This window comes from Xyrauchen texanus, chromosome 1 (genome assembly GCF_025860055.1).
Source record: "Xyrauchen texanus isolate HMW12.3.18 chromosome 1, RBS_HiC_50CHRs, whole genome shotgun sequence".
In the NCBI taxonomy this organism is placed as follows: domain Eukaryota; kingdom Metazoa; phylum Chordata; class Actinopteri; order Cypriniformes; family Catostomidae; genus Xyrauchen; species Xyrauchen texanus.
Genome location: NC_068276.1, coordinates 62,240,003 through 62,252,084, shown reverse-complemented (window position 1 = coordinate 62,252,084; position 12,082 = coordinate 62,240,003). Strand labels below are relative to the sequence as shown.

The following is a 12,082-nucleotide window of genomic DNA, read 5'->3' as shown; positions in this document are numbered from 1 at the left end:
AATTGCATTAAAGATGTAACACATTAAATTTAACCACATTAAAGACGTAACAAATTAAATTTAATCACATTAAAGACGTAACACATTAACTATAACCGCATTAAAGATGTAACACATTAAATTTAACCGCATTAAAGATGCAACACATTAACTATAACTGCATTGTATTAGATTTGAATTACGTGTGTATGTGGGTATGTATGAAGGTGAGTGTATGTACGTATATGTATAATTATTTATTTTGTGTTATTTTTTGTTTTTAATTACCTATGTCTTGCTGCTGTTTTCGGTATTGTTTGTATTGATGTTGACTGGCAGCTCCTGTCACCTAGACAAATTCCTTGTATGTGTTAGCATACTTGGCAATAAAGCTGATTCTGATTCTGATTCTGATTAAAGATGTAACACATTAAATTTAACCACATTAAAGACGTAACACATTAAATATAACTGCATTAAAGATGTAACGCATTAAATATAACTGCATTAAAGATGTAACACATTAACTATAACTGCATTTAAGATGTAACACATTAAATTTATCCACATTACAGATGTAACACATTAAATATAACTGCATTAAAGATGTAACGCATTAACTATAACTGCATTAAAGATGTAACGCATTAAATATAACTGCATTAAAGATGTAACAAATTAAATATAACTGCATTAAAGATGTAATGCATTAAATATAACTGCATTAAAGATGTAACACATTAACTATAACTGCATATAAGATGTAACACATTAAATTTATCCACAATAAAGATGTAACGCATTAAATATAACTGCATTAAAGATGTAACGCATTAAATATAACTGCATTAAAGATGTAACACATTAACTGTAACTGCATTTAAGATGTAACACATTAAATTTATCCACATTACAGATGTAACACATTAAATATAACTGCATTTAAGATGTAACACATTAAATTTAACCGCATTAAAGATGTAACACATTAAATATAACTGCATTTAAGATGTAACACATTAAATTTAACCGCATTAAATATGTAACACATTAAATATAACTGCATTAAAGATGTAACGCATAAAATATAACTGCATTAAAGATGTAACACATTAACTATAACTGCCTTAAAGATGTAATGCATTAAATATAACTGCATTAAAGATGTAACACATTAACTATAACTGCATTTAAGATGTAACACATTAAATTTATCCACATTAAAGATGTAACGCATTAAATATAACTGCATTAAAGATGTAACACATTAACTATAACTGCATTTAAGATGTAACACATTCAATTTATCCACATTACCGATGTAACGCATTAAATATAACTGCATTAAAGACGTAACACATTAAATTTAACCGCATTAAAGATGTAACATTAAATTTAACCACATTAAATATAACTGCATTAAAGATATAACGCATTAAATATAACTGCATTAAAGATGTAACAAATTAAATATAACTGCATTAAAGATATAACGCATTAAATATAACTGCATTGAAGATGTAACACATTAACTATAACTGCATTTAAGATGTAACACATTAAATTTATCCACATTACAGATGTAACGCAGTAAATATAACTGCATTAAAGACGTAACACATTAAATTTAACCGCATTAAAGATGTAACACATTAAATTTAACCACATTAAATATAACTGCATTAAAGATGTAACGCATTAAATATAACTGCATTAAAGATGTAACAAATTAAATATAACTGCAATAAAGATGTAACGCATTAAATATAACTGCATTAAAGATGTAACACATTAACTATAACTGCATTTAAGATGTAACACATTAAATTTATCCACATTAAAGATGTAACACATTAAATATAACTGCATTTAAGATGTAACACATTACATTGAAACCGCATTAAAGATGTAACACATTAAATATAACTGCATTAAAGATGTAACGCATTAAATATAACTGCATTAAAGATGTAACACATTAAATATAAGTGCATTAAAGATGTAACGCATTAAATATAACTGCATTAAAGATGTAACACATTAAATTTAACCACATTAAAGATGTAACACATTAAATGTATTCACATTAAAGATGTAACACATTAACTATAACCGCATTAAAGATGTTCTGCATGAAATATAACTGCATTAAAGATGTAACACATGAAATTGAACTGCATTGAAGACGTAACACGTTAACTGTAACTGCATTAAAAAAAACTGCATTTAAGGTGTAACACATTAACTGTAACTGCATTAAAGATGTAACGCATTAAATATAACTGCATTAAAGATTAAACACATTAACTATAACTGCATTTAAGATGTAACACATTAAATTTATCCACATTACATATGTAACGCATTAAATATAACTGCATTTAAGATGTAACACATTAAATTTAACCGCATTAAAGATGTTCTGCATGAAATATAACTGCATTAAAGATGTAACACATGAAATTGAACCGCATTGAAGACGTAACACGTTAACTGTAACTGCATTAAAAAAACTGCATTTAAGGTGTAACGCATATTACATTTACCTGCATTAAAGACGTATCACATTAAATATAACTGCATTAAAGATGTAACACATTAAATTTAACCACATTAAAGACGTAACAAATTAAATGTAATCACATTAAAGACGTATCACATTAAATATAACTGCATTAAAGATGTAACACATTAAATTTAACCACATTAAAGACGTAACAAATTAAATTTAATCACATTAAAGACGTAACACATTAACTATAACCGCATTAAAGATGTAACACATTATATTTAACCGCATTAAAGATGCAACACATTAACTATAACTGCATTGTATTAGATTTGAATTACGTGTGTATGTGGGTATGTATGAAGGTGAGTGTATGTACGTATATGTATAATTATTTATTTTGTGTTATTTTTTGTTTTTAATTACCTATGTCTTGCTGCTGTTTTTGGTATTGTTTGTATTGTTGTTGACTGGAAGCTCCTGTCACCTAGACAAATTCCTTGTATGTGTAAGCATACTTGGCAATAAAGCTGATTCTGATTCTGATTCTGATTAAAGATGTAACACATTAAATTTAACCACATTAAAGACGTAACACATTAAATATAACTGTATTAAAGATGTAACGCATTAAATATAACTGCATTAAAGATGTAACACATTAAATTTAACCACATTAAATATGTAACAAATTAAATTTAATCACATTAAAGACGTAACACATTAACTATAACCGCATTAAAGATGTAACACATTAAATTTAACCGCATTAAAGATGCAACACATTAACTATAACTGCATTAAAGATGTAATGCATTAAATATAACTGCATTTAAGATGTAACACATTAAATTTATCCATATTAAAGATGTAACACATAAACTATAACTGCATTTAAGATGTAACACATAAAATGTATCCACATTAATGATGTAACAAATTAACTATAACTGCATTTAAGATGTAAAACATTAAATTTATCCACATTAAAGATGTAACACATTAAATTTAACCACATTAAAGATGTAACGCATTAAATATAACTGCATTAAAGACGTAACACATTAAATTTAACAGCATTAAAGATGTAACACATTAAATTTAATCACATTAAAGACGTAACACGTTAACTATAACTGCATTAAAGATGTAACACATTAAATATAACTGCATTAAAGACGTAACACATTAAATTTAACCGCATTAAAGATGTAACACATTAAATTTAATCACATTAAAGACATAACACATTAACTATAACAGCATTAAAGATGTTCTGCATGAAATATAACTGCATTAAAGATGTAACACATTAAATTGAACCGCATTGAAGATGTAACACGTTAACTGTAACTGCATGAAATAAAACTGCATTTAAGGTGTAACGTATATTACATTTAACCGCATTAAAGACGTAACACATTAAATATAACTGCATTAAAGATGTAACGCATTAAATATAACTGCATTAAAGATGTAACACATTAAATTTAACCACATTAAAGATGTAACACATTAAATGTAATCACATTAAAGACGTAACACATTAACTATAACCGCATTAAAGATGTTCTGCATGAAATATAACTGCATTAAAGATGTAACACATTAAATTGAACCGCATTGAATTTAACCACATTAAAGATGTAACACATTAAATGTAATCACATTAAAGACGTAACACATTAACTATAACCGCATTAAAGATGTTCTGCATGAAATATAACTGCATTAAAGGTGTAACGCATATTACATTTACCTGCATTAAAGACGTATCACATTATATATAATTGCATTAAAGATGTAACACATTAAATTTAACCACATTAAAGACGTAACAAATTAAATTTAATCACATTAAAGACGTAACACATTAACTATAACCGCATTAAAGATGTAACACATTAAATTTAACCGCATTAAAGATGCAACACATTAACTATAACTGCATTGTATTAGATTTGCACTACGTGTGTATGTGGGTATGTATGAAGGTGAGTGTATGTACGTATATGTATAATTATTTATTTTGTGTTATTTTTTGTTTTTAATTACCTATGTCTTGCTGCTGTTTTCGGTATTGTTTGTATTGATGTTGACTGGCAGCTCCTGTCACCTAGACAAATTCCTTGTATGTGTTAGCATACTTGGCAATAAAGCTGATTCTGATTCTGATTCTGATTAAAGATGTAACACATTAAATTTAACCACATTAAAGACGTAACACATTAAATATAACTGCATTAAAGATGTAACGCATTAAATATAACTGCATTAAAGATGTAACACATTAACTATAACTGCATTTAAGATGTAACACATTAAATTTATCCACATTACAGATGTAACACATTAAATATAACTGCATTAAAGATGTAACGCATTAACTATAACTGCATTAAAGATGTAACGCATTAAATATAACTGCATTAAAGATGTAACAAATTAAATATAACTGCATTAAAGATGTAATGCATTAAATATAACTGCATTAAAGATGTAACACATTAACTATAACTGCATATAAGATGTAACACATTAAATTTATCCACAATAAAGATGTAACGCATTAAATATAACTGCATTAAAGATGTAACGCATTAAATATAACTGCATTAAAGATGTAACACATTAACTGTAACTGCATTTAAGATGTAACACATTAAATTTATCCACATTACAGATGTAACACATTAAATATAACTGCATTTAAGATGTAACACATTAAATTTAACCGCATTAAAGATGTAACACATTAAATATAACTGCATTTAAGATGTAACACATTAAATTTAACCGCATTAAATATGTAACACATTAAATATAACTGCATTAAAGATGTAACGCATAAAATATAACTGCATTAAAGATGTAACACATTAACTATAACTGCCTTAAAGATGTAATGCATTAAATATAACTGCATTAAAGATGTAACACATTAACTATAACTGCATTTAAGATGTAACACATTAAATTTATCCACATTAAAGATGTAACGCATTAAATATAACTGCATTAAAGATGTAACACATTAACTATAACTGCATTTAAGATGTAACACATTCAATTTATCCACATTACCGATGTAACGCATTAAATATAACTGCATTAAAGACGTAACACATTAAATTTAACCGCATTAAAGATGTAACATTAAATTTAACCACATTAAATATAACTGCATTAAAGATATAACGCATTAAATATAACTGCATTAAAGATGTAACAAATTAAATATAACTGCATTAAAGATATAACGCATTAAATATAACTGCATTGAAGATGTAACACATTAACTATAACTGCATTTAAGATGTAACACATTAAATTTATCCACATTACAGATGTAACGCAGTAAATATAACTGCATTAAAGACGTAACACATTAAATTTAACCGCATTAAAGATGTAACACATTAAATTTAACCACATTAAATATAACTGCATTAAAGATGTAACGCATTAAATATAACTGCATTAAAGATGTAACAAATTAAATATAACTGCAATAAAGATGTAACGCATTAAATATAACTGCATTAAAGATGTAACACATTAACTATAACTGCATTTAAGATGTAACACATTAAATTTATCCACATTAAAGATGTAACACATTAAATATAACTGCATTTAAGATGTAACACATTACATTGAAACCGCATTAAAGATGTAACACATTAAATATAACTGCATTAAAGATGTAACGCATTAAATATAACTGCATTAAAGATGTAACACATTAAATATAAGTGCATTAAAGATGTAACGCATTAAATATAACTGCATTAAAGATGTAACACATTAAATTTAACCACATTAAAGATGTAACACATTAAATGTATTCACATTAAAGACGTAACACATTAACTATAACCGCATTAAAGATGTTCTGCATGAAATATAACTGCATTAAAGATGTAACACATGAAATTGAACTGCATTGAAGGCGTAACACGTTAACTGTAACTGCATTAAAAAAACTGCATTTAAGGTGTAACACATTAACTGTAACTGCATTAAAGATGTAACGCATTAAATATAACTGCATTAAAGATTAAACACATTAACTATAACTGCATTTAAGATGTAACACATTAAATTTATCCACATTACATATGTAACGCATTAAATATAACTGCATTTAAGATGTAACACATTAAATTTAACCGCATTAAAGATGTTCTGCATGAAATATAACTGCATTAAAGATGTAACACATGAAATTGAACCGCATTGAAGACGTAACACGTTAACTGTAACTGCATTAAAAAAAACTAAATTTAAGGTGTAACGCATATTACATTTACCTGCATTAAAGACGTATCACATTAAATATAACTGCATTAAAGATGTAACACATTAAATTTAACCACATTAAAGACGTAACAAATTAAATGTAATCACATTAAAGACGTATCACATTAAATATAACTGCATTAAAGATGTAACACATTAAATTTAACCACATTAAAGACGTAACAAATTAAATTTAATCACATTAAAGACGTAACACATTAACTATAACCGCATTAAAGATGTAACACATTATATTTAACCGCATTAAAGATGCAACACATTAACTATAACTGCATTGTATTAGATTTGCACTCACGTGTGTATGTGGGTATGTATGAAGGTGAGTGTATATACGTATATGTATAATTATTTATTTTGTGTTATTTTTTGTTTTTAATTACCTATGTCTTGCTGCTGTTTTTGGTATTGTTTGTATTGTTGTTGACTGGAAGCTCCTGTCACCTAGACAAATTCCTTGTATGTGTAAGCATACTTGGCAATAAAGCTGATTCTGATTCTGATTCTGATTAAAGATGTAACACATTAAATTTAACCACATTAAAGGCGTAACACATTAAATATAACTGTATTAAAGATGTAACGCATTAAATATAACTGCATTAAAGATGTAACACATTAAATTTAACCACATTAAATATGTAACAAATTAAATTTAATCACATTAAAGACGTAACACATTAACTATAACCGCATTAAAGATGTAACACATTAAATTTAACCGCATTAAAGATGCAACACATTAACTATAACTGCATTGTATTAGATTTGCACTACGTGTGTATGTGGGTATGTATGAAGGTGAGTGTATATACGTATATGTATAATTATTTATTTTGTGTTATTTTTGTTTTTAATTACCTATGTCTTGCTGCTGTTTTCGGTATTGTTTGTATTGATGTTGACTGGCAGCTCCTGTCACCTAGACAAATTCCTTGTATGTGTTAGCATACTTGGCAATAAAGCTGATTCTGATTCTGATTCTGATTAAAGATGTAACACATTAAATTTAACCACATTAAAGACGTAACACATTAAATATAACTGCATTAAAGATTTAACGCATTAAATATAACTGCATTAAAGATGTAACGCATTAAATATAACTGCATTAAAGATGTAACACATTAAATTTATCCACATTACAGATGTAACACATTAAATATAACTGCATTTAAGATGTAACACATTAAATTTAACCGCATTAAAGATGTAACGCATTAAATATAACTGCATTAAAGATGTAACGCATTAAATATAACTGCATTAAAGATGTAACACATTAAATTTATCCACATTACAGATGTAACACATTAAATATAACTGCATTTAAGATGTAACACATTAAATTTAACCGCATTAAAGATGTAACGCATTAAATATAACTGCATTAAAGATGTAACACATTAAATTTATCCACATTACAGATGTAACACATTAAATATAACTGCATTTAAGATGTAACACATTAAATTTAACCACATTAAAGATGTAACGCATTAAATATAACTGCATTAAAGATGTAACACATTAAATATAACTGCATTTAAGATGTAACACATTAAATTTAACCGCATTAAAGATGTAACGCATTAAATATAACTGCATTAAAGATGTAACACATTAAATTTAACCACATTAAATATGTAACAAATTAAATTTAATCACATTAAAGACGTAACACATTAACTATAACCGCATTAAAGATGTAACACATTAAATTTAACCGCATTAAAGATGCAACACATTAACTATAACTGCATTGTATTAGATTTGCACTACGTGTGTATGTGGGTATGTATGAAGGTGAGTGTATATACGTATATGTATAATTATTTATTTTGTGTTATTTTTTGTTTTAATTACCTATGTCTTGCTGCTGTTTTCGGTATTGTTTGTATTGATGTTGACTGGCAGCTCCTGTCACCTAGACAAATTCCTTGTATGTGTAAGCATACTTGGCAATAAAGCTGATTCTGATTCTGATTCTGATTAAAGATGTAACACATTAAATTTAACCACATTAAAGACGTAACACATTAAATATAACTGCATTAAAGATGTAACGCATTAAATATAACTGCATTAAAGATGTAACGCATTAAATATAACTGCATTAAAGATGTAACACATTAAATTTAACCACATTAAATATGTAACAAATTAAATTTAATCACATTAAAGACGTAACACATTAACTATAACCGCATTAAAGATGTAACACATTAAATTTAACCTCATTAAAGATGCAACACATTAACTATAACTGCATTGTATTAGATTTGCACTACGTGTGTATGTGGGTATGTATGAAGGTGAGTGTATATACGTATATGTATAATTATTTATTTTGTGTTATTTTTTGTTTTTAATTACCTATGTCTTGCTGCTGTTTTCGGTATTGTTTGTATTGATGTTGACTGGCAGCTCCTGTCACCTAGACAAATTCCTTGTATGTGTAAGCATACTTGGCAATAAAGCTGATTCTGATTCTGATTCTGATTAAAGATGTAACACATTAAATTTAACCACATTAAAGACGTAACACATTAAATATAACTGCATTAAAGATGTAACGCATTAAATATAACTGCATTAAAGATGTAACACATTAAATTTATCCACATTACAGATGTAACACATTAAATATAACTGCATTTAAGATGTAACACATTAAATTTAACCGCATTAAAGATGTAACGCATTAAATATAACTGCATTAAAGACGTAACACATTAAATTTAACCGCATTAAAGATGTAACACATTAAATTTAACCACATTAAATATAACTGCATTAAAGATGTAACGCATTAACTATAACTGCATTTAAGATGTAACACATTAACTATAACTGCATTAAAGATGTAACACATTAACTATAACTGCATTAAAGATGTAACACATTAAATTTATCCACATTAAAGATGTAACATATTAAATATAACTGCATTAAAGATGACAATTTTTATTGTTGAAGTAGTCTATAACGTTAGCTAATCGTTTCAGCACTAGATTCTGATGTAACACGGAAGTATCCTGTATCACTCTGAAGGGCAGTGCCAAATCTAGGGGGGTGTTGCCACCCCCACACCAATTTAAACCTATGCCCACCCAAGTGACCGTAGGTCAACCCCAGCCCTCACACTTTCGTCACACTTGCGCACCTCCAGAAAGAGCTTAATTTTTCTTCAGGTTGAATTGAAGCTCTGTTGGCATTTATTTTTCGAAAATCACCATCTGAATGCTCGTTTTACTGCTTATTACCAGACTACTTGCCAAATAAATAAATAATGTTCTTACTTGTATAGATTGAAGAGAAACAAATTGCGAAAAGTAGGAAAAACAACTTGCAACGCCATACTGAGCAGTCTGATACCACTTTATTCCCAGATGTGTCCTTGTTTTACACAAATATCAGACTGTTAGATGGTGCCAGTATTCCAGAGAGCTGTGCAATATAATATGTAATATGTGTAAGGAATCAGGTTAGGAGAACAACAGGAGGAAATATCAGCTGCACACTATAAAGCAATAGAAGTCAAAGGAAAATCCCCATAATGGTGTCAAATAAATCACATTTCATTTCAATAATGTCTTAAATACATCATTTACCACTTTGAATGAATGTTGAGTATCACAACAGATCTGACTCTAACTTCATGAACATTGTGAATCATTGCCAAACAATAAGAATGACACAGAGCGGTGAAATCAAACTCTGTGCATTCTCAACACAAACACACACACACACGTGTCCTGCATTTCACTGTGAAGCAACACGTGACATCTGACACAACATTATCATTTCAAAGAGAGGAGAAGAGCATTACCTGTAGACGAGAGGTCAGGGGTCAAAGGCCAGTCTTCAGGGCACAGGGTGAGGGGGACAGCATGGAAATAACCAACACAATAAGATGAAGAGAGGGGTCAAAAGAAACCAGAAAACTCGAGAAAATGAAGGGAAACTGGGAGGAACATCTGAAAACGGCTGCCGAAGAGAGACCTTGCTAAAAAAACAACTATGGAAAACAAAATGAACCATACCTTGGTTGTTTAACGTCAGGTGCGCCAGACCTTGAAGGAAAAAACAGAAATAAAAAAAGAAAAGAAAAAAAAGAAGGTCATAAAGGCACGGGAGAAAGAAAGCATTGTCACAACGTTGGACTGCAGTTTGTGACAGACATCCCGGGGCACGCTTGGATGTCAAAGATCAACTCAAAGGAAAAGAGGGAAAAGAAACGAAAGGAAATCAAAGTCAAAAACACGTGAACACTTCTTGAGTGAGGTGTGGGAAAAAAGCATTTCATTCAGCACAACTCGCACAGGCCATTGATCACTCAAATGCTTTTTTCCCCTCTGAGGTCTAATGGAACACACACAAAACTGTTTGGCAAAGTTTAACAGCTTCTACTGAAGACACATCACCCTGTTCTGATCTTGTGATGGAAACCCAAAGACATCATCATCATTCAAACCACATCGGGGATCCAAAAGACTGACATGTGTCTAGAAAGAGCTTAACCCTTTCAATACAATTGAACATGATCACAGGACAGAAGATATCACAGAGAACAAACGGCCAATCACTAATCAGCTCTGAACCATCCACCAATCAATGTCAGACTATAAAATACACAATTCATGTTTTCATTTTCCAGAAGGAATGCCTGTGAACAAGCAAACCGTTCACACACATCACGAGTAAAACAGCAGATTATCAGTTCATAAACACTTACATTTCACTCTGTTCCTCACAGGAATCCTTCATATGTTCATATATATTAAGTATAGGCTATTGTTCTGTAATCAATCTTATTATACTCCAAGATATTGCTGGCTGACATCCGCACACCATGTACAACTTAAGGAGATGCGTTTACTTACACTACCCTCTACTGCAGCGCTGCTTCACCTCATATCATTGCATTATGAGCGGCTCGTAATGAGCATGTGCGAATTTCGTCAAACAATGACCAGCTTTCCATTATGTTCAGAACTAAATAAAATGGGATGCAGGAATATGAGGAAGGATTACAGCAAGAGGAAGATTTGGCATGCAGGTTTGAGGGGCTTCAGAATGTGGATGGAGTAAAACACATACTCCTCTGTCGTCAGAGATGTGCGAGCACGAGGCGATCTGTGTTCCGTGACTGGTCCTCGAGTAACATATATCGAGCAGGTATGTGTCGGTGAAGTTTCTGGTGCTCCCTAGGAAGTTGGTGCCCTACGTAGACTGTGAAATATGCATATAGGGAGCAGCAGCACTGTCTCT

At 29.4% G+C, this 12,082-nt stretch overlaps 1 protein-coding gene across 6 annotated transcripts in view; it reads right to left on the bottom strand.

Annotated features, from left to right (window-relative positions):
* LOC127649456 (neurexin-2-like) overlaps window positions 1-12,082 on the bottom strand; it is a 600,635-nt gene that overhangs the window by 426,061 nt on the left and 162,492 nt on the right. For 3 of the 6 annotated variants that reach the window (XM_052134552.1, XM_052134585.1, XM_052134578.1), the window contains exon 4: window positions 10,855-10,884. The exons of 2 other annotated variants lie outside the window; for them this stretch is intronic. In XM_052134552.1, coding sequence (XP_051990512.1) covers window positions 10,855-10,884 — 30 coding nt within the window. Of the gene's footprint in view, window positions 1-10,640; window positions 10,671-10,854; window positions 10,885-12,082 lie in introns of those variants that run through there. One more of the 6 variants, XM_052134593.1, reaches the window with a different exon arrangement.